This window comes from Psittacula echo (genome assembly GCF_963264785.1).
Source record: "Psittacula echo genome assembly, chromosome: 8".
NCBI classification, from domain to species: Eukaryota; Metazoa; Chordata; class Aves; order Psittaciformes; family Psittacidae; genus Psittacula; species Psittacula echo.
In genome coordinates, this window is record NC_137744.1 from 10,250,548 (window position 1) to 10,273,222 (window position 22,675).

Sequence of the window (22,675 nt, forward strand, 5' to 3'; positions counted from 1 at the left end):
GTGAGCGTTGGGGTCGGAGCCTGGGAAAGACCAGGGGGAGACAGCAGGGCACTTTGCATCCTCTGTCTTTGATGCTCGGTTGTTATCCCTGCAGTTTGTATTCTGTAAAACTTGGTATATTTCTGTGCAAAACCAAAAGGTATTTATTAAAAAACCCTCACTGTCCGAGTGGTGCAGGGTGGCTTTTTTCCACAGAGAATGTCGAGGTTTAACACCAACCAGCAGCTCAGCCCCTGCTGCTCACTTGCTCCCCTTCGGTGGGATGGGGGAGAGGATCAGAAAAGTGGCTTCAAACACGGTTTAACAGGTAAAGCAAAAGCTACGCACACAGCAAAGCAAAACGAGGAATTCACTCAGCACTTCCCATGGGCAGACAGAGAAGCCATCCCAAGGACAGCGGGGTTCTGTATCGTGTAATGGTTACTTGGGAAGAGAAATGCCATCACTCTGAACATCCCCCCTTCCTTCTTCCCCCAGCACAGGGGGATGTCTCACTAGGCACAGCTGGATTTCCATCTTGTGAGGTGCTGGGGCTCAGATCTTGGAGGTGATGGAGGCAATGGCACCAATTCTCCCCCCCTCCAGGCACAGTCCCTAGTGAGGGGGGGATCGGATCCGTGGGCTGTGGGGCTGGGAACAAACACCCCACACCTCCAACAGGAGCCTCTGCCTTCCCTGGGCTGTGGTTGAGAGCTGGAGGGTGTCCTGTGCACTCTGACCAGCCGGTAGGTGAAGTGTGGAGGGATTTCCTAAGGTCTTTGCGGGGATTTAGGTGCACAAGTTGTCCTGCTGTTCCTCTGTGTGCTCCTAAACCTCTTAGATAATCCCCTTTAAATAGCAAGACTGGGGCAGCGTGGGATTTATTTTAAGCCCTTTCAAAACCAGATTTTACGGTCAGGTCTTGGACTCTGTCCCCATTCAGAAGTGTTTAAAACTGTCGTTCATCCCAAACGGATCATTTTATCGCTGCAGACTCCACTGAGCGGCAGGAGAGATTAGCTCTACCCCAGCTCCCTGCTCGCATGGCCGCTGCCTCCGCGGCTCGCACGGCGGCCTGGGGCCGTGCTGTGCCTGCATTGGGGCGCCAGGAGGAGCCGCGCTGAGCCCTCCCCTTGAAGCGTTTGGGCTGCCTGGGGACAAGGGAGGGGGAATCAAGCTCTGGGTCTGCTTCTACCCTGGGTGTTTCCCCGTGTCAGGAGCACCCCTGCTCTCCTGCAGCCTTTCGTGCGCAGCGCTGCGCGCCGTGACCCCCGGGAAGGCTCCGTGCTGATGACCGGTGGTTACCGGCGGCGGCTTTAAGCGCGGCGGGAGGGCGGGTCGTTGGCTGCCCCGGTGACACCGGCCCCGGCTCCGCCCCGGCTGGCTGTGCCGCTGCGGCTGTTTACAGGGCCCAAAGTTGCTCTGGACTGCAAGGGAAGAGTCCAAGTAAGTGTGTCCGCTCCCCGCCCCTGCGAACCGCACCGGCGCTCAGGAACAGACGGGCTCTGCTGCCGCTCCCCGGCCCGACGGGACGGTGTCCCCCGAAGGGGGCCCATGGAGCACCCCGGCCCCGCTCCCACCCCGCGGTGCTCGGAGCCGGGGTGTCGTGCTCGGATGCCCCCAACCCTTCACCCCGTGGCGCTTCCCTAAGCCGAGGTCCGGGGGTGCTGAGGGGTCACCCCGGCTCTGCGTAGCCGGACTCGAGCGGGTGACACAAGCCATTCCGCTGCCTGTCACTGCTCTCTGTCGTGACAAGGTGCGGCCCCAAGGCAAAGGGCAGACCCGCGGGAGATATCGGCTCCTTTAGCAGGGCACCCCAGCACCCCATTCTGAGAGGTGCGGGGGGTGCTGGACCAGGCTGGGATGCCCTCCTGCCCCGTACGGAGCTGTGGAGGGACGGGGAGAGGGCGATTGTGGGGTTTCCTCTCCCCAGGGCAGGTTTTCCTCGCTTGCAGGGCTTAAGCCTACTCACGGGCTTAGTGAGCCGGAAATTCCCTGTCGCTGCGAATACAAGTGCCAAAGCAGAGCCTGAGAAGGAGTCTTCTATTGGCAAGGGAAGGAAGGTTGCTTGGCAATAGCTAGGAAAAGCCCTAAAGAAAGTTAAAGGAGGAAATCCAGCCACTTAAGCATTTTGTTCTTATGGGTTTTGACAGCTGATCTCTTTTTTTCCTTAATAGCTTAGTCTCTCAGAACCTGCTGCTCACTCCCGTCCCTTTGCTCTTTGGGAGCTGCAGCAGTTTCATAGGTGATTAGAACATGAACTGATCTGCCCTCTCCAGATTTATGGTTATTAATATCTGCTGGCTTCCCAGAGAGCAGCCTGAGAGAGCAGCACAGAGCATTCGCTCCTCTAAAGCACCAAAAACGTGAAGGAGGAGCCCTGTGGTCTCCACAGCTGTGGGACTGGTTCTCATTCAGGTTTCTCCCGTGGGACTGACACTGCCTTGGGACCATCCCAGGACTTGCTGCCCTGCTCCTGAGTGGGGCTTTCCTGCAAACCCCATTTTATTTGAGGTTCGGGGGAGAAGCAGGGTGTGTGTGTGTATTGTGACACCCATGGGCTGGTGTCACCCGTGCCAGGGTGGGGGCTCGGCAGGGTGGTGGAGGAGCTGCGGGGCAGCCAGGAGCTGCTGTGCCCCTGCACAGCCTGTTTCCAACAGCAGCCGTGGGTCAGAGCTGGTCAGGTGAGGATCTGATCTTGTCTCTGGGTGGCTGGAAGCAGGAAATTGCCTTAGCTAATTTCTGTCTTTTCAATGAGAAGGTTTTTAATGACAGAGGAGGAGAGAGCAGGGTGAGGCAGGTGCAGGTTACTGCAGATGTGGAGCTGGTTCTGCCACCCTCATGTGCCTGGAGTTACAGGGAACAGGATCATGGCTTGGGTGCTGTGTCTGCTGTGGTCCTTTGGGCTTTGTTGCTACAACCGAGGGATTTTCCTCTGCTCCTCTCCGCTGGGTGACATCCTGAGGCAGGAAAGAGGGTCCAAAGCACCCTGAGAAGCAGCAGTGAGGGTAGCAGTGGGCAGCCCTGGCTGGTGCTGCTGCGAGCAGCCTGTTGGGCTGGAAACACAGCATCGGAGATCCGGCTGCTAAATGTAGTCCCTGGATCATGATCAGAGAAGGCAGGGACCCTGCTTGCTCACCTCTTCCCATTTCTCTTCCTTGAGAAAAGGAAAACTCCTTTCTCTGTCTGAAGGCAGCCCCTCTTACGATGGAGATTCTGACCTGGAAGCAGAGGGTGCCCTTTCTGGGCACGGTGAGCTCAAAGGGCAGCAGCAATGAGGGTGCAGGGGTCTCTGCATGCAAGTGGCACATCTGAGGCAGCACTGGGGTCTGGCTGCTTCAGCAGCCCTCACTTGCTGGGGTTTTCTCCTCAGCTGCAGCTTGTTGAGGAAGTATGGAGTGCTGGGAGCCAGGAAGGTGCTTTTGGGAGCTTTGTACCTCCTTGGTGCCGGTCACCTCCTGGAAGAGAGTGGAGCTGGTGCTGACCTGGGGATGCTGGTGCGTTCCTTTCCTTCCGCTCTGGGAGGATGGTTCAGCTTCTGGAAGCTCTGCTTGGGGTCAAAGCCCATCTTGTTCAGCTTGGTGTGGGTCACTCCAGGAGATGGTGGGGAATGGGGTATGGCCCTAGGGGACACTGCAGCCAGTGTGTGTGGAGGAGTTTGAGTGCTCAGGTTTGCTTGGGATAACCTGGAATCTTGCTACCAAAACATGTGTTGTTTATAGAAAACCTCATTTTTTCCTTGAAGGTGTATGAACACGGAAATGTGCTCCCAGCCCTCCAAAAAACTTTACTTCTGGATGGATAGTTTTTCCCCGCTAGTTTTTAGGCTATACTGAACTGCTTTCAGGTGTGCTGAACTATTGCCCTTTCCTTGCTATCAATGGAGGCAATAGACACTAAACTCATGCTTTGCTCCCTTTTCTTACCCTGCCAGACAGGAATTCCACCGGCAGCAGCAGCCCTGCATCCTTGCTCCCACCAGTGGGGCTTTGTGGGACACCCTGTTCTTTGGAGCAGCTCTGACAGTGTCTGTCTTATGGGTTGTTTCTGCTTGTATTTTAGCTGTCTTATAGCACATGGGCAGGTGCCAGTTTGGAAGAGCTCTTGCCACCACTTCTGCTCAGCTCTCTCTTCCTCTGTGTGAAACCCCAGGGTGCTCAAGCAAGCTGAGGACATCAGAAAAGATGTGGCTGTTTTGGGGACCGGACCCGAGCCGCATCCGCTGTGACGTGCCCTTCACAGAAGCCATCAACCAAAGGATGCAGGTTCCCAGCAGACTGAGGGTAACAGACAGCTTCAGCCCTGTGGACGAGGAGCTGGTGACAGAGGAGGAGTCTCCTTCTGTTCGGATGCACATCCCTGATAGGATTTCTCTTGCAGGTGATGTCCTGGGTTGCTTTTTGGGGTGGTTGAAGCTTAGTGGGGTACTACAACATCCTAGGGAGTAGGATCCCTTTCTAAAGCCCCCAGTGGTTTGCTTTTCAAGAGGAGAGGACAGGAGTGGACATGGCAGTCAGCTTTCTTTTGGAAGGAAGGACTGGATGGTGGAGAGATGCTTGGGCAGAGGTGGGCAAAGGTGAGCAACAGAAGGCAGGAGGCGTCTTAGTTCCAAAAGAGGGGGAGCAAAATGTGGAGCATCTCCTTCCACATCTCTTCTTCACTTTCTCTGCCCTCGTGGCCTTTGGTAGGCTCCCTGCTTTGGGATGCAGGGACGTGTGGCCCTGTCTCATTGAAAACCAGCTCCAAGCCCTCGCTTTCCTGGAGCAGTGTGTCTGGTGGCTTTCCAGTCCCTGCCTCTCTGGGCTGTCCTGCTGCTCACATCTGCAGGACATGTTTTTTAATGTACTCCTGTATGGGTGGATCCCTCTTCTCCCGTGTCCTGAGGGCATTCCGGTTGGTCTAATCCTTCCCTTTCTCCTCTCCAGATACACCAGATGCCAGTTTGAGGCCCATGCTGCTGACCCCGCAAAGGGAGGTTCCCTCTGTCATGGTGCACATGGAATCCGCACATCCCTGCCGTGGGGATGCCCCTTACCTGCACATCACCAGCAGATCAAGTTCCCAGAAGCGCAAGCGATCGGTACCGCATTGAGGGCAGATGGGGTTGCTGTGATGGGAAGGGGCAGCGCTGGGTTTTTCCAGAGGTCTGGTATCAGCCCAAGCCAGAATCCATCTTCCAAAGTGCGACCTCTTCCTCCAGGGCCCTAGGAGTGAGGGTGTAGGGGTGGTGGGGTCGCTTTGTGTCCCATCACCAGCACACACCTGCGTGCTGGGACACTGATTCAGCCACATCTCCTACTGCATTTTGTGAGCAGGAGATAGGCTGAGTGCAGGCCCCCCACAACGTCCTCCTGCTACTTTTAAAGTCCCTTTTCTACTGCTGTTTCTCCTGGGTGAAGAACAAGAGGAGCTGTTTCATCATTGCAATGTACAGGGCTCTGGTGTAAAAGCTGAAAGCAGATCTTGACCTTGTGTGAAACGAAGGAGAGGCCCTTGACATGGGCAGGCAGAGGCTTGGTTTGGCTGCTGGAGCTGCTTTCTCAAGTGCTTTCACCTCCCTGAGATTCAAGAGCTGTTGCTGCATGCGTTAGGCTCTGGATTTCTAATTCCAGTAGAGATCAGATCGGCAGACTCCTCGCTGGTGACCTTTGCTCTGCACTGAGCATGGCTCCCCACCACCAGGTTTGGGGCCCGTAATGCCCGTAATGCTCCCCGCACTGAGTGCTTGATGTGTTTGATGCCAACAGGGCCACCACAGCAGCAAGTCACGGCGGGAGAAGACTCCAAGTGAAAGTGCCCTGCTGGCCATGCACAGCCCGGGCCAGCACCGTGAGTGGTGAGCACGAAGCTGGAGCCACTTGGGGCGGGTGGCACCAGCATCTCTTGTCCCCAGTGCTGCTTTGATGCTTCCTGGTGTCAGTGCCATGAGCTGGGGGTATCCGGGTTGGGGCAAGGCAATGCCTAGTAAGTCCTCCCCTTGCATGAGAGCAACATGGCTTCTGGTGTCGGAGAGGTTCATACTAGCAGTGTTGAGGCAGCTGTGTGGGTCCCCAGGGTGATGAGCTCTCTGCTGAGAAGCACATGCGAGAGCTGTCAGTCCTTGCCTGACCATTGCATCGGGAGCTGCCCGCTCTTGCTTGTCCTCATCTCTCTGGCTCTGCCCATTTTCCTCTCAGTGCTTTGCAATGTGTTCTCCTGTTCCAGCATGGCAAAGTGCTGGGGGCTATGGGCAGGTGACCACTGGGAAACGAGGCACTAGGGCTTATGGGCTTCCACAAGGGTTGTTGGAACTTGTGGTACCTTGCAGGTGGAGTGGGCTAGGAGCACACTTGCTTTTCAGCTCTTTGAGTGTAGCTTGTCAGAAGCAGCACAGTGACAGTGATCCTCTGCTCATGGCCTTGGGCTCCAGAGATTGTCTAGTGGAGAAGTTGCCTCCAAGTAATCCCAGAGCAGAGCTACCTTTCCTCCTACGGTCCAGGATTGTCTTGGGTGGCAGGAGAGCTGCTTTCTGCAATCGCAATGAGAGCAGCTGGTGAAGGTCTGTTTATCACACAGCCATGGTTGGCTTTGGAGCAGTCAGGCGCCTGCCTCTGAGCATGGGGGCTGCTGGAGGGTTTCTCCTGTTGGTTATATGGGGGTCAGGGTGCTGATGGTATTGCCCAGAGATGCTTGGAGGTGCTGAAGGGCACTGCCAAATGCCAGGCTGTGCCCGTGCTGGACAAGGCCAGTCATCAACAGGCGTGATTCTGTGTGCACCCCAGGCTGGACCCATGCCCCCTGCCCGCGCGCAGTGCCCCACTCCCCCTCCTCACAGGGACGGGCAGGATCTACTCCATGCAGAACATCTTCCAGACCATGTACCTCCTGGGCCAGATGCTTTTCCACCGGCTCCAGAGCTCCCTGCAAGACCCAATGCCACCCAGGTGACTGGCTCCTCTTGAGCCACCTCGCTGCATTCTAAGGACTTGCCTTTGCCTCGCTAAGCTATGTTACAGGCTCTGTAAAGCTCAGGCTGCACGGCGCAGGAGCGGGACCATCCTGCATGGCTGCTCCTTCTTGCCTGTCCTGTCTGCCAGCTCCGGGTGCCTGGCCCAGAAGCATTGGGTGCAGCCAGCCACTGCTAACCCGGTCCAGCCTGTGCCTTCTGCTTAACTTAACACCAGTGCCCTGAGAGACCAAAGGCTGCCTGGGACACTGTTGGGATTGCAGCCTCCCTGCACTGCCAGGCAGGTGCTAATTTTACTGCATGCCTTGATGGAGAGAAATGTGTGAAGGGGTTTGAAATCTGGAATGGCCCTGCCCCGAGATGTCCTCTCCTGAAGGCTGCCAGCACCCTTGGCTGTATCTTGGTCACTCTTAATTACCCTTTTCCAGTAACTGGCTGCACTGCGTTACTCATCCCATAGCTGGTGCGTCTGGCTGAGTGCAGTATGCCTGTGTGCTCACTGCAGCAGGTAGCAGTGACCTCGATCTCTCTGGGTGTGCTGGAGCATTTGTGTCCGTGACACTTTTACCTCTGCAAGAGCAGTACATTTTAACATGTTCAAAGATGTCATTGCACCCTTAGGGTGTCCCCACTGCTCTGAGGCTGCTCAGCACCGGGAGGAACATCGAACTGCTTTTAATTCTCGTTGAGCAAAGCTTCCGGGCAGAAAGAGAGGAGAGTGAGCATCCCTCATCAATGGCACACCAGCCTTCCCTCCCCAGCTGGTGTGGAGGTGCAGGCGGAGATGCTGGATGATGCTTTGTGTTGTCCCTGATTTAGGTGCAGCAGGCTGACTGTCTTCAAATGTGGCTTTTGTTTTGAAACGAACTCAGAGCATGCCAACAGATCTGGTTAGTGGCTATGTAAGACCTTCTCCTTCCTCCCATCTGCAGTAGGGGAGGTTTAGGCCATAGTACCATGGTAGCGGTAGGTTGCAGAGCTGCTGCAATGCAATGGAGCGAGTCCCCGGCCTCTCCCCAGGTCTCCATCTCCCTTTAAAGCTAGCCACCTTGAAACGCCTCTTTGCGGTACTTTGCATCATTTCAGAGGCACCTGGTATCTCTTTGGTACGACAACTTTATGCCTCTATGCAACGCTGAGGTGACTTGTTTATCCTGAGGTTTTAGTAAAGAAAAGCCTGGTCTTGGATAGAGAACAGAGCATTTACCTGACAGTGACCTCTTCAAGGGGATGAGTCACTAGAGGGTAATTTCTAGCTTCCACTCCAAAGGTTGTTCACCTGGATCAACCGGGACTTTCAGTCAAAAGCTGCAGTAAGTGTCCTTTGTTAATGGCTCTGTGCTGGGGGAAATTGGATTTCCTTTCTGTTGTGACTTGCATTTTACACTGCAGTTACATTACACGGAAGTATTATCTCACAAATGTATTTTCAGACAGAGATTCACTGAATCTCCACATGCTGTCCTGGCCTGTCTTCAGTGAGATCAACATTGATGTTGCAAACAGGAATAGATATCCTCTCTCCCCGAGGAGAGCTGTGTTAGACGTGCAGTAACCTGTATGGTACCACAAGTGCTTGTGCCCATTGGTGTGCAGAGGGGAGTTCTGATTGCAGAAGAGCTGATGTAAGGCTAGCCCCTGAGGATAGGGGCAACAGACTGAACATGGCAGTCTTGATTTTTCTCACTATGGATCTACTTCATTTAGTGGCTGGGTCTCCAGGGGATGACCTGGAGATGTGTAGTCTGCATTGCCTCTGCCAGTGCAGCAGCTAATGCCAGTGGTGGCCTGTTTCTAGGAATGGAAGGAAGTGGTGCATGTTCTGGTTGCTCATTTATGATTCAAGCTGCAGGTAAAATTTGCCATAGGGGCAAAAAGCGATGCTTTATTTTTGTCAGGGGAGTGGGGAAAGTGAGTTTTTGGTACCTGGAGATACTGGAGAGGAACAAATCCTTGCCTTGGCAAACACAGGACCATTTTCTGCTGGTTGATGCACTTGCTCACATAGTTGCTCCCAGTTGATGGCCACTTCCCACCAGTGGGATCCTCGCCTGCTGATGTATATGAGATCATCCTTCCATTTCAGCATTGGCCCTGTGATACGTATTTACCTGACTGGCTCTAAAGATGGTTTATACAGCCCTCAATGAATTCCTCTGACTGTGAGGATGGATGCTTGGTAAATATGTTTTCTCTCTGTTGAACCTCTAAGGAAATCCAAGCATGTGTTTTCCCTGTTGTGTGTCATGTTGTGATCTCTACAGGGGTGCATGGTGGAGGGAGAGGTGTAATTATGCATGATGGGGGCTCAGAAGAGATGAGGAGGTGCAATGCAGGTGCTGTTTCCTGTCTCCCGATGCTGCATCCAGACATCACATCCTGGGCATGCTGCCTGCATGGCTCCCCGCAGCAGTGCCATGCATGGGGGAAGGCACCTCTCAAGCAGTGTTTGTCCCTCTGCATCTCTGCTTTTCTTCCCCAGCTCCCAGGAGGCTGGCGCAGCCCCAGAGAGTGCTTTGGAGGAGGCTGGAATGACTGAGATGGCAGCAATGAGAAAGCAGGTGAGCTGTGGGTGAAGGGCTGGGCAGGTTTCCTGGGAAAGCCATCAGAAGGTGGGTGAGGAAGCTCCGGGGGTCCATTGCTCAGTCCTGATGGGCTGGTGTTGTCTGTTAGTCCCAGCTGATGCTGCTAATGGAGAAGCAGGGGAGGACTTAGATGTGTGCTGCCCCATCAAGCTCCAGCCCTGAGGGGGCTGTAAGGCTGCAGACAGCCAGACCCCTCTGTCTGCTGGTAGTAAAGGGCTCAGATACTCTTCTGATGGGCAGGATCTCTGCTCAGGAGCTGAGGATCGATGCTAGTTCTCCCACACAAAGATGGGTGCTGCTCTAGCAAAGGAGGACCTGAAGGAGATGGCAGTTCCCAGCCCTCCATCCCTTGCCGTCCCACACCTTTGGGGTGCTCCAGTGTCTTGTGCGGGTCTGACAGCATCCCCACTGCTTCCCTTGCAGCTGACGAGGATCTCGAGCAGGGTGCGGGTGCTGGAGGAGCAGTGCAAGGCCTCGCAGCAGAAGGAGATCCTGGTCTTCTCTGTGCTCATCTCCGCCTGCCTCATCAACACGTGGCTCTGGATGAGGAGATGATTCCCTGTGCCCTGACCTCTCCTGCCTGGTGCTGGCAGGGGGGTGAGGGCAGAGTGAGGATCCCTGCTCGCGTACTTGCAGCCAGTAAACCCGTGAAGCCGTGTGTTTCCTCTGACCTTGCCCTGCTTTTTTCACTGTAGGCTCTTGAGGATCTGTGTCCTTTAGACCCTGATGCCAATGAAGGTGCCGTCCCTCTCCCATGCTCTAGCATCAGAGGTGGGTGAGGGAAGGGATGAAGTTGGACCTTGTGCCACAGCAGCTGGAGATGGGTGTTGGGGAGAGGAGGGGTGCTATGGCCCAACAGGCATAGTCCCAGGGCTGGGCTGTGGCTGCAGATGCTCTCTGTACCCTAGCAACCACCTTGTGTGTTTGATGGGTTCAGTGCTCCTGTGGGAAGCTGCTGTGTAGAGCCCAGGTCTTGTGGCTGACACAGGAGGTGTCTGTCCTGCACAGAGCAATGGAAGACCCTCTGACCCTTGGGCTGTCTGCCAGAGGAGATGCAAACCCAAGGCATTGAGTGTTTGTGGACACAGGGTCCTGTAATAGTCCTAAATGCTGCTGGGCCCAGTCCCCTGATTAGGTCCCAGCTTGGATAACCCAGTTCTGACCCCATGAAAGTCCTCATCCAGCTGCTGGGGTCTGTTCCTTGTCTTTCACTCCAAAACCTTCTGTGGAGTGGTTGAGTGTATCTAAACTGCTGCTGGGTTTTCTTCTCTTCCTTGTGCCACTGCTCGTTGGTGGAGGTGGTACTGCCAGGTCTCCCATCCCATAGCCCCTGCTCTAGGAGGTATGGAGCTGGAGGAGCCAGCAGTTCCCATCCCTGCTGCTGTGCAGCCATCTTCTCGGCTCCTGTTCGGCTGGAAGCAGTTCAGCAGCGTGTTTGCAAACATTCAAATCCAAAGTGACTGTAAGAGCATTGCTGAGGTCTGGGCTTATCCTGCAGCTTGGCTCTTTCCCAGGGAGATTTAAACGGGAAGCCTCGCCATGGTGACTCTCTGGATTATAAGACCTTGTACCAACAGTGATAGCACCAGACAGGCCATGGAAAATTGCCCGTTTGGGCAGCAGTAGATATTTGTTAGGTTGCCAGTGCCAGAGGGCAGGATTGCTCCAGGTCTGCTGCCAAGCTGTAACTTCAGCAATGGTGCACGAACACAGGTGAGGGGAATCCTTGGCCTGGATGCTCTTTAGCCAAAACCAAGCCCAGCTCAACAGCTTTGCCATTTCTTTCCTACTGCGGAGTTCAGTTACACTTGGATCTGAGGTGACTTTGAGATACTTCTGGGGGTTCACCCAGCACATCTGCTGGAGCTGGGCCTGCAGGCTCTGGGGCAGGAGTTGGCACCTCTCTTTCCACCTATCAGTAATTGTAGCTGCACCTGCAGGTCACCCAGATGTCCCAATAGCTTATTCACAGACATGAATGCTTGGGTGTTTTCTGCCTGCATCCGTTACTGTAAATCTGGACGTTGACTAATAAATAGCTGTCCTACATGTAATTGCAGGTCTGAACCTGTGGCTGAGATCTGAGCATGAGATATATTGCAGATGGGAGCCAGGGTAGTGTGGTGTGGCTCCTATGGCTTTTGGCTCAGGGATGTGGTCAGGGTTATCAGGGGGCCTTACACAGTGGGTCTGTATAAGGGGCTGCTGCTGTGTGACTTGTGCCAGGAAAGGGGGTGAACAGTTTGCCTGGTTCCTCTTCTCGGAGAGGTTTGGAAGAAGCTTGCGTTGGGTTTTCTTTAAGCTGTATTTTAGGATGAGAAGGGCTGACCCTTTGGGGGACATGAAACCTTCAAAGTGAGGATTGAAGGTGTCTGGAGGAGACATGATCAAACTGTGTGTGTTCTCAAAGGCAGGTTAGAGGGGATACAATACAACTTTTATGTAAGGTTTAAATCTGGAAACACCGACCCATAAACCGCACATTTTAATAAAGACCGTGTGTTCCGGATGTGTTGGGGTGTGATGACTTTATGGATTTCCTTTCTCTCTTCCCTGCCTTCTCCTCCCAGCTCTGCCTTGTCCCAGGGCAGCACACGTGGCAGTGCTGGGTGTCTCCTGGGGTCACTGCCACAGAGATGTGCATGGCAAATAATGTGTCTTGTGCGCTTTGGGGCTCGAGGGAGCTGTGAGGGAGCAGCTCCGGGAGCTGCTTTTGAAGGCAGCAGCAGGCAGTGTGCAAAAGGAGAGGTGGAAGGGGGGACGCGTGGGGCTGCCAGCGCTCCTGGTCTGTGGTCCCCGGTGCTGAGGGCAAGAGCAGGGTGATGTGCCCCTTGCTGCTGGGTGCTCACCCCACCAAGGCTGCAGAACACCCCTTTCTACCTCCAGGCTCCCTGCTGCCCGGGTGTTCAGTGAGAGCAGAATAAGTGGAATTAAAGGCTTTGAAGGAAAATAAAAGGTAAACCTTTGATAGCAAAGGGACTGCTGGTGCTTTCAGATCAGCCTCGCACAGGGTGCAGGACTCCATGCACACAGCAGGGGCTGATTAGGCAAGAGGCAGGTAAAAATTAACCTCTTCCTTACTGCCTTGAGGATGCAACTTCTTTGCTAACTGGCTATGATATTAGAATGGTTTTGTGAAGAAAATACAAAGGCAGAAATTGGTGAAAGATGCATTTCATGATCACCTTGAAGACACTGCGGTTGTCTTTGCTGGGACTCCGGAGCAGCACATTTGGTCCCTGAGCGTAAGGAGAGGTGAATGGATGGGAGGGTGTTAAAATGTGTCTACTTCTGCAGATCTTCCATCAGAGCAGTAGCTGTGGCACAGCCTGTGAAGCAGGGAAATGGAATCACAGGATTGTTAGGGCTGGAAGGGGCCTCTGGAGATCATCTTGTCCACTTCTTCCCTAGGGAGCAGAAGCAGGCAGCCCAGGAGACAATCCTGGTGCATCCCCTTGTGTGCAGGACCTGGGAGTCTGCTGGCTCTGCCTGTCTCTGGGTGGGCAGTGATGCTTCCCTAAGGTTTGCTGGAGACTCAGGAGCCACTGGGTCCAGACCCGCTCAGAATGGCTGCAATCTCCTGCTGAGCTCTGCCCTGAGAGATGTCTGGGGTCCCTTCAGCCGCTGAGTAAGTGACGGGGGAGAAAGGGATGTGTGGGTAGGGAAATGGAGCATCCCCGATCAGCACATTTCCCTCCTTCCCTTTCATCCCCCAGACACAAAGGCTGGCTGCTATTAACAGCTCTGAAGTGCACCTTGGTGCTCAGGATGTTGAGGATGCTCAGGGGATGGGTGTGCTGCAGTGACAATCACCTGCATGTGCATCCTGCAGTGCTGCTCCTCTGCTTGGCCAGGGAGAAGGCAGGAGTGCAGCAGCTCTGCTTTCCTGGCTTGGCTTTTCAGCTCAACACACCTTTGTGGAAGGCTTCAGGGGACACCAGGCTTGTAAGTGAGCAGTGATGGCCTCTCAGCAGAGGCTTCACTGTGCCTAGGGGTGTGGGACTGCCTGTGCGTGTGGTGGGGAGGGAGTCTTTGTGCGTGTTGGCAGAGGTGTACAAGCATTGCCTTCCCCAAGCAGAGCCTTTGCTGTGTGAGCATGAGTGTGTGATCTCCAGGAACCTGCCTTATCCTTGCAATAGAGGTATAACTGGTGTGCTGTGTGCCCAAGGAGGAGCAGGCAGGGTGGGAATACACGGTCTGGGTAGGGCTGGGCAATGCCTGTGTGCCTTTGGGTTTGCGTATGTGCAAATCTGTGTTTCTGTGAGGTGCTTTGGCACTCTGTGGTCTGTAGTAGGGCACAGCAGAGCAGTGAGGGCTGTGCGTGGTGCTGGGGCTGAGCAAGCCCCGTGGCATCTCTCACTTATTAGAGACAAACCGTGGTGAAATCCCACTGCTCCACAGCAGCCTCTGTGTGTTAGCGTGGGGTCTTCTCTGCTGCTCTCTGAAACCAGGCTCCTGCCAGCAGGAACCTCAGCAGGACTCTCTTTAAATAGCAAACCTTAGTGTCCAATGCAGGGCAGAGATACGTGGTGATGAGAGATGGCGCTCTCTGGGCAGGGCACCAGCAGGTTCCAGTGCCCTGGGGAAGGAGAGCAGTTGCTTGGGTGCAAACACCCTTGTACACAAAGTCATGAATGACAGCATCTCCCTGCCAGGCCTGGCCTTGTGCTTGTACCCCTTATGAGTCTATTTTCTCATCCTTGGGCAGGCAGTGGGGCTGAGAGCCATGGGCTCATCGTCATGCCATGACTCACTGGGGATGCTGTTGCCCCAGCAATGGCTGAGGAGCCAGCAGCATCTTTGATGGGGCGACGTGAGATCTCTTGGGGAGGGTGAAATGCTCTGCAAGACTTAACACAGCATCAGCAAGAGCTGGAGGTGGAAAACACCCCACAGGGTTTGGCCCTCTCTTCCTATGCTGTGTTCAAACCACGTGAGGTGTCCTGCACGGCTGCTCCTGTGGCTGTCTTCTGCTCTATGCAGGTCTCTGGGGCAGGGTTTGTGCCCATGGGCTCTTCACATGGAGGATGATGGCCAAGAATAACGGTCTGCAGAGCTCACCAGCCAACCACCACCCCTGCCCACCCAGCCAAGCCCGAGTGGAGGGGACGGGGCTCACCACGAGGTCAGGCTGGTCCCTGATGGGGTTGGGGGAGGCAGGGTTGGGGAGGGTCAGCTCTGTGTGTGGCTGAGACCTGGCATGGGCAGGGCTGGGATGCCCAACCTGCTTCCTCCCATTCATCTGGCTGTGGGTGGGTGCCGTGATAGCACAGTGTGGCTGAGATCCCCCTCTTTCCCCACTGCAGGACCCACTCAACCCAGGCTGACACCTCAGAGCTGCAGAGAGGAACTCCCTCGAATGGAGGGGAGCAGCCGCCTGCCTCTGCCTTCCAAGGCAGGAGAACCTTGGCCAGGTACCTGCGTGTGAGCCTAAGCCTTCTCTACCTGGCTTTGGCTCTGGGGCCAGCATCCCCTCCTGCTATATGGCATTCAGTGGCTGCAGGGACCAACATCTGTGAATGGTGCCATGGAGAGGGCTTCAGGAGGGAATGGCTTCATCACATCTGTGGGCCTGAGGGCTCCTTTCCGTTGCAGGCAGCCTCCCCCTGTCCCATCACGCATGCTTTCCTCATGTCCCTGTGCGAATGGCAGCAGGATTGGGGAAGGAGCCATGGGACTCTGCCAGAGTGAGCTCTCTTGCTCATATGTTCTCAGTCCCACACTATAGAATCACAGAATAGTTAGAGTTGGAAAGGACCTTGAGATCATCAAGTTCCAACCCCTCCGCCATGTCAGCCCCCTGCAGAACTATGAAGCAGTTCTGGGTGGGGATATCAGATTTTAGAGGGAGCCCCTTGCTTTTAAATTGCCCTCTTCCTCCTTTTGTTGTTGTTTCTTTATTAGTCACCTCAGCGGGCTCTGGCCTCCGGCCAAGTCCTGTCGAGGGCTCAGAACTGAGGCTCCTGGGTGCTGTATTTCCCCTCACTCTGGTGCTGAAGGCTCCTCTGGAGCTGCTCCCCTTGGGAAATGACCAAATGAGCATCACTGCAAGGGAGGAGAAAGGAAACATTGGGGTTTAGAGGGAGCTGTGAGCATTTTCTTCTCCATTGTAGCCACCCCGCTGTTCTGAAGCTTTCTCCTTGCTCTGCAGACACCTCCTGACTCTTCCTCTTTCCCCATCCAGGATAGTCCGGCTGGTGCTGGTGCTGAGGGATTGGGCCAGCAGGAGCTTGCACGAAGAGCAGCAAAAGCCTGACCCCTTCCTCGAGCGCTTCCAAGGCACCGAGTTCCAGGCAGTGGCTGCCAGGATTGCCAGTGACCTACAGGATGAGGAGAGCGAGGAGGGAAACAAGAAGTAGGGTTGCTTTCCTGTGGCCACAGCCATCCTTGGCTTGAGACAGCCATGCACAGGGCTTGGGGGCTCCAGCAGTGATGGCTTGATGGAGGTGGATGGGGATGGGAAAGGGAGAGGTAGGATGCAGTGATGGGAAGGATCCTTCCTGCCCTCTCTGTCCAGCCTGGCACATAGGACCTGGGAGTATATCCCTGTGGAAAAGACCTGAACTGTCCCTTACCTATGTGGCCTTCTTCTTCCCTGGTCCATGCCCTAGTGGGAAGCACACATTGCATGGCTTGTGACAGCTAGCAGAGCTCCCCATTTCCAGAGCACTTCAACACTAGGGTTGGTGCCAGAGCCAGCCCTGGGTCTGTGAGGAGATGTACCTTTAGCTTTTGAGCTGGGGACAAAGCAAGGGATGTGGGATCTCCACACAGGAGACCACAGCAAGCACAAACATATGGGGTTTGCCACTCTCACTCATCATCTGCAGGATGAAGGGAGTGTGTTTGCTGCCCTGGCCTCCCCAGGAGCTTTCTGAAAAGGCTCTTTCAAATCCAGCCCTTTCATCTCCTCAGCTCTCACTCCTGGTGAAAAGCTATAACCTGGCTTTTCTTCTGCTGGCGGATTAAAGGGCAAAGCTCATGGACTCCTCTGTACCCTGCCATTATCTGTGGTAATTAAAACACCAAGAAGTAATTGTTTTCTGTAGGAGAAAAGGATCTGAGCCTTGTATCTGGGCCTTTACTGGGCATGGAAAGAACTGTTCCACCCTGTGAGGTTAAGGGGAGATTGTTAATTATCAGAGGGAGATGAATCATGCCCTGAAAGGGCTCTTGGTGCTAGTGGACTCATGAGGACATGGTGGTAACTTCTGCTGTTTCCTGGTCCTCAGCTCACAGGTAAGTGACATAGGTAAGTAACCACAGGTAACTCTGAATGTGAGCTGCTGTTCACAGCCATGGGAGACTCCGTGGTTGCAAAGCCTTCAGGAAGAGGCAGATTCGCTCTTCCTGGGCTAACCCAGAGCTCTGGTTTCCACCTGCCATGGGCAGCACTGGTGATTTAAAGCTGGAATTACCATTATCAGCATTGTTATTGGGGTTATTAGTACTTGTGGGTGTCACAACAGAAGCGTCTGGCTGCTGGTGTCAATGCTTCCTGTGTGCTGCTGCTGTGTGTCCTGGGGACCAGGAAGTCCCTTTCCCAAAACCCATTAAAGTTGCACTTTCTGAGCAAAAGATAAGCACTTCTAATGGGGAAGCTGGACTTGTCTGTGCTGTATCCAGAAGGGGTGTGAAGGACTGCTGCTGGGTTTGTGCTGAGTGCTGCTCCCCATGTTCCAGGCACCGCGCGTGCTGCCGCCTGTGCCGCTGGGGAAGGAGACTTCAATGCAGAGGTTTTGCTTTTGAAGCTGTCAGAAGCAATGGAGTGGGCACGGGGAATCTGTTGGCAAGTGGGTTGGTTTTTTTTCTATCGCTGGAGGGAGTTTTCCATGTTCAAAAGCGGGAAAGGAGGGAAGGGAAAGAGGAATTTTGCCCTACCAGGCTGCAGCCACTGAGCTTATCTGCCCTGCTGCACAGTTTCTCTTCCTCCCAGCTTCTCCAGTGAGATCTGGCAACTGGAGCGCGCACATCTAATCTTAGAGTCCCAAGATGAGCAGGATCAAACACTTGGGAGCAGTTTAAAGGCTGGACCAGACTGAGCAGGCTGCAGGCAGGCAGCACAAGCAGCATGGTGATGGCAGCATTGCAATGCCAGCTGCCCTGGGTTGCTGCTCTGGGGCTTGGGCATCTCTTGGTGCTCTCACTGATCTGCAGGACACTTTCCTTCCTGCTTTAATTGATCTTCTTTTAAGATCTGTCTGGCATGGATCCATACCTCATCTGGCAGAGGTAATGTCATGTAACAAGAAGTTTTCTGATCATCCTCTTCCATACATCTGTTTCTGGCTTTGCAGCTTGGGTGCTGGGTGTATGTAGGCTACCGGCTCTGGCTTACTGTCCTACAGTTTCCTCTTCTGGTACATTACTGAGCCCAGTTTTAGGGATAAAGAAGCTTAAACAGTGCTGGACAGTTTTGCTCAGCACTGCTGGGATTGGTTTTATCTTACAGACTGGCACTCAAGCTGCAGCTATGTTTTAAGCCAGTTCAGTGCAAGGGTTAAAGGATGGTTCCTTACAACCCTATTTTCTATATTTAGCCCTTTATTTATACATTGCCAGCCCTGGTTTCTCTCTGGTTCCAGGAAGAAATGGCAGATTTTTGTGGTGGACCCTGCAGGGGACTGGTATTATTGCTGGCTGGCTGTCATTGCAGTTCCTGTCCTCTATAACTGGTGCTTGCTCGTAGCCAGGTGAGTTGGGAGGTTGTAGGCTCCCTTTACATCCCTCTAATCCTCCTGTTCACCTGGTTGTCATTGCTCAGCTGGCATCAGACAAATGACACTGGTGGTGCTGGGGCTGCTAGGAACCTAAAGGAAAGGGATCCCCTGCTATCTCTGTGACTTCCATGGTGCAGAGGCAGAGCATCCATCCTCTGGCCCTGGCTGGAAAGGGCCATGATTTGGGATAAAGCTGTAAGGTATATTTGGGAGGTGATTTCAAGACATTGCTTCACCTATGTGAAGAGAGGACAGGGTTTTCAGAGAAGGGGGTTTTAGTTTCTAGGAGAAGAGGGGCAAATGGCCAAGCTCTGTTGCAGAATTGGGAGCCTCAGAATCAGCTTATTCAGCTGTAATAGCTGGAGATGATATGGAGATTTGTTGATCTCACCACCCTATTTTATGACCTTCCTCCAGGGCTTGCTTCAATGACCTGCAAGAGACCTATGTTGTCCTCTGGCTGGTGCTAGACTACGTCTCGGACTCTATCTACATTGGGGACATAGTGATCCGCCTGCGCACAGGTAAGCAGAAACAGAACCCTGGCTTGTGAGTGCTTTGCTTTAATCCCCTAGAAGTGGAGATGATCTGCCAGGGAGAGATCTAATCTACAGCTCAGCTCCATTAGGACGGTTTTGTCTCCCTTGGCACTCGCTAATAGGAAGCAGTCTCCACAGAAAGAATCTAATGAGAAAAATCTGAGAAATGGAGTAAGTTTCAGAGTGAAAGATTAATCATCCCAGCTTCCAACTTCACCTTTGAATAATTGTACAAGATTACCTGCGTTGCTATTAGTATTCGGGCATAGTTGAAGGTCTGTATCTCTGATTTTGCATCAGTTCAGCTAATGAATTATCTACATGAGAAACCGGTAGAACTTAGTGTTCTCAGAATGTGGCAAGTAGCTGTACATTTCTGTTAGAACTGCAATAATTCATGACCTGGAAGATGGAAACCTTTGTGTCCCCATTTCTTCGTGGCAACAAACTAACTCCCTAAGTGGTATCTTTAGGTGGCTTCTGCCAGACAAAGGGCTTGAGTGGTAACAAAAGCTTGTAAATGGAGTAGGTCAGGAGTAGGTCAGGTGAAAATGGTAATATTTGGATGACCCTGTGCATACATGTGCATGTCATCCCATAAAATGTTTCTCAAAAGCACTTACAAACCCTGCAGTAGAGTTGAACACTAGCCAAGATAATTCTATCACATGCTTGTCCATTAGGTTTCTTGGAACAGGGGCTCCTAGTTAAGGACACGAAGAAGTTACGGGATAACTACATCTACACCTTACAGTTCAAGCTGGATGTTCTCTCCATCCTGCCCACAGACCTGGCATACTTCACTGTGGGATTGCACTGCCCTGAGTTGCGTTTCAACAGGCTGCTCCACTTCTCCCGCATGTTTGAGTTCTTCAATAGGACCGAGACCAGGACCAGCCACCCCAACATCTTCCGCATCAGCAACTTGGTTCTTTACATCCTGGTCATCATCCACTGGAACGCATGCATATATTATGCCATCTCCAAGGCCATAGGGCTTGGAAAGGACAGCTGGGTCTATCCCAACATCACAGACCCTGAATATAGTAATCTGACCCTGGGATATGTTTACTGTCTCTACTGGTCTACCTTGACTTTGACTACTATTGGAGAGACCCCTCCGCCTGTGACTGATGAAGAATACCTCTTTGTGATCTTTGATTTCCTCATCGGTGTCCTTATCTTTGCCACCATTGTGGGGAATGTGGGATCCATGATATCCAACATGAATGCCACCAGGGCAGAGTTCCAGGCAAAAGTTGATGCTATCAAACACTACATGCAGTTCCACAAGGTGAGCAAAGACATGGAAACCAAAGTCATCAGGTGGTTTGACTACGTGTGGACCAACAAGAAAGCAGTAGATGAACGGGAAATCCTCAAGAATCTCCCTGATAAGTTAAGGGCAGAGATTGCCATCAACGTTCACCTGGAGACACTGAAGAAGGTGAGGATATTCCAGAACTGTGAGGCAGATCTACTGGTGGAGCTGGTGCTGAAGCTTCGCCCTCAGGTGTTCAGCCCAGGGGATTACATTTGCCGGAAAGGAGACATTGGGAAAGAGATGTATATCATCAAGGAGGGGAAGCTGGCCGTGGTGGGAGATGATGGAACAACACAGTATGCTTTGCTCACTGCAGGAAGCTGCTTTGGCGAGATCAGCATCCTCAACATTAAAGGCAGCAAAATGGGCAACAGGCGCACCGCCAACATCCGTAGCTTGGGCTACTCTGATCTCTTCTGCTTGTCAAAGGAAGATCTTATGGAAGCAGTCACAGAGTATCCTGATGCCAAAAGGATCTTGGAGGAGCGTGGCCGGGAGATACTGATCAAGGAAGGGCTGCTGGATGAGTCAGCTACAGAGGAAAGCATGGAAGGGAAGAGCATGGAGGAGAGGCTGGACAGTCTGGCCTTGAACTTGGACACACTGCACACGCGCTTTGGCCGGGTCCTTACAGAGTACAATGATGCCCAGAAGAAGCTCAAGCAGCGCATCACTGTTCTGGAGTCCAAGATGAGGCAGCAGGATCTGGAGGACTTCTCTGATAGCTCAGACAGTCTGCTTGAGGATGAGGTGAAAGCTTTACTTGGCGGGACACCATGAGGAGGTGCAAAGGTCAGCTGGATGATGTCTGGCCTTCTGCTGAGACAGTGTTCACTATTTCACAATGCAGATCCTATGGCTGCCTTGCCAGGGACTTCCCTCATGTCCTTAGCATTGCTGCTGCCACTGCCTTGATGGCAGCTCCTGAGATGGCCCCAAATCAGGTGATTGTCCTAGCTCCCCCTCTGGCCTGTTGCTTTTCTTGTTGCCTTCATCTGAGACCTGGGACTTGGATCACTAAAAAGAGGAGAATGGCTAATGCCACTGCTGACGTTTCCTTCCAGCTTCTGCAGAAGGTGTATGCCCATCACATCTTCTTCCTATTTGCCTTGGTAGAAGGTGGGACATGAAGGTTGCATGGAGGGGTACCTGGAAATGTTGACCTCCCATGTATGCTGTGGTGAAGGTCAAATCACTCTGAAATTAGAACTGGGGTAAGATAAAAAGTTTTTTGTCATCTCTAAATTAAATCATAGGGTTTCTGTTAGTTTTTGTTTGTTTGGTTGGTTGGTTTTTTTAATTACTGAGATGATTTTGGTTGCAGACGAGGTAGTTTCTGTTCTGCTTTTTTTCACAACACCAAAAGCCCTGGCTCGCAGCAGTCCCTTTTCCTGTGATTTATCGACCCCGATCTTGCCGCTCGTTCTTTGCCTCGTCCGGACGGGGCATTCTCCCCTCCAACGTCCCCTGGGGAGCAGAGCCGGGAGGCCGCCCCTCTCGGCCGCTGTCGCTCTGCGGGTGCGGCACGGCCGCCAGCAGGGGGTGCTGTGAGCCGGCGAACGGCCGCGCCTGCAGCCGCCGAGCCCGGAGCCGCAGGGGCTGGCGGCGGCCGCAGCAGCCGGACCCTCGCTGCGGACTGTGGGTTAGCGTCCCGCTGCGGTGCCAAGCGCCGGGCGGCGGAACCCGGAGTGATTCCCCATGGAGCCGGAGGTCCCTGCGAGGAGAGTGCTAGGGCATTGGAACAGGCTGGCCAGGGCAGTGCTGGAGTCACCATCCCTGCAAGTGTTCACAAACCGCAGAGATGAGGCCCTCAGTGCCGTGGGTCAGTAGTGGCCCTGGCAGTCCTGGAGTAACGGTTGGACAAATGATCTTAAAGGTCTTTTCCAACCTGGTTGTTTCTATGATTCTCAGTTCCCTTTTGCCTGCCCCATGCACCTAATCCGTGCCTCTCTCTCTTGAGAGCATGGGGGCTTTGCTTCTCTGCGGCTGCGGAGCCGGGCTGGCCAGGGCATGCAGCCAGCCTGGGGCAGCGGCTGCCTGTGCTCCCGCCTGGCCCGCGGACACGGAAACTCCTGCCTCCGGGCTGGGGAACTGGCAGTTTAGGGGATATTCAGGCTGATTCCAGGGGAAAAAACCCAAAAGGAAGCAACCCCCCTCCCTCCCTCCCCCAGTTCTAATCCCAGATAATAATCCACACGGGAAATTTTAAGCCTTCAGACAAATCACCCCAGAGGCTGGCTTTGTGAATGCAGAGCAGATCCTGCTTGTTTCCTCGCGGCGACAAGCCAGGAAATCAGAGATTGATGAACCGCTTGACAGGCCTGCTAATGAAATTAGCAGCAGCTCCATGGCTCTTTCAGTGCCCAGGACAGGCAGATGTTGGAGCAGAGCACACAGCTGCACTCAATTCCCAGCAGGGCGGACAGGGAGCACATCAGATACAGCTTTGGCTGCTGCCTATTTTACAGATGGTTTCAGTAGGTACCTATCCCCCCTAAGGCTCTCCTGGACATGGGGAGCAGGGGGCTGCTTAAGGCTGCTCCTTAGGGCTGGCATCCAGGAGGAAAAGCTGAGGGAGCCCA

General features: G+C 53.7%; 2 protein-coding genes across 3 annotated transcripts; both read left to right on the forward strand.

Annotated features, from left to right (window-relative positions):
- The first annotated feature begins 1,332 nt into the window (after positions 1-1,332).
- LOC308224660 (mitochondrial fission factor homolog B-like) lies at positions 1,333-10,097 on the forward strand. 2 transcript variants are annotated; one of them, XM_080624817.1, is made up of 7 exons: positions 1,333-1,425; positions 4,132-4,359; positions 4,905-5,059; positions 5,727-5,815; positions 6,741-6,902; positions 9,408-9,486; positions 9,934-10,097. In XM_080624817.1, exons 2-7 carry the CDS (start codon positions 4,164-4,166, stop codon positions 10,063-10,065), a joined length of 813 nt encoding a protein of 270 aa, XP_080480943.1. In that variant the 5' UTR covers positions 1,333-1,425; positions 4,132-4,163; the 3' UTR covers positions 10,066-10,097. The 2 variants fall into 2 exon arrangements, with proteins under 2 accessions (XP_080480943.1, XP_080480944.1); XM_080624818.1 differs by lacking the exon at positions 6,741-6,902.
- Positions 10,098-10,176: 79 nt separating this feature from the next.
- On the forward strand, positions 10,177-21,231 carry CNGA2 (cyclic nucleotide gated channel subunit alpha 2). The gene is made up of 7 exons (XM_080624828.1): positions 10,177-10,281; positions 14,494-14,635; positions 14,817-14,924; positions 15,695-15,865; positions 18,096-18,203; positions 18,648-18,754; positions 19,453-21,231. The coding sequence occupies exons 2-7, from the start codon at positions 14,538-14,540 to the stop codon at positions 20,871-20,873; spliced, it is 2,013 nt and encodes a 670-aa protein (XP_080480954.1). The 5' UTR covers positions 10,177-10,281; positions 14,494-14,537; the 3' UTR covers positions 20,874-21,231.
- The last annotated feature ends 1,444 nt before the right edge of the window (positions 21,232-22,675 follow it).

Coding starts and splice junctions, on each gene's coding strand:
- CNGA2 (XM_080624828.1), top strand. CDS start 14,538: ATGATGGCCAAGAATAACGGTCTGCAGAGCTCACCAGCCAACCACCAC. Junction 14,636..14,816: donor GGGACGGGGCTCACCACGAG/GTCAGGCTGGTC, acceptor TCCCCACTGCAG/GACCCACTCAACCCAGGCTG. Junction 15,866..18,095: donor AGCGAGGAGGGAAACAAGAA/GTAGGGTTGCTT, acceptor CTCTGGTTCCAG/GAAGAAATGGCAGATTTTTG.
- LOC308224660 (XM_080624817.1), top strand. CDS start 4,164: ATGTGGCTGTTTTGGGGACCGGACCCGAGCCGCATCCGCTGTGACGTG. Junction 4,360..4,904: donor TGATAGGATTTCTCTTGCAG/GTGATGTCCTGG, acceptor TCTCCTCTCCAG/ATACACCAGATGCCAGTTTG. Junction 5,060..5,726: donor CCCAGAAGCGCAAGCGATCG/GTACCGCATTGA, acceptor TGATGCCAACAG/GGCCACCACAGCAGCAAGTC.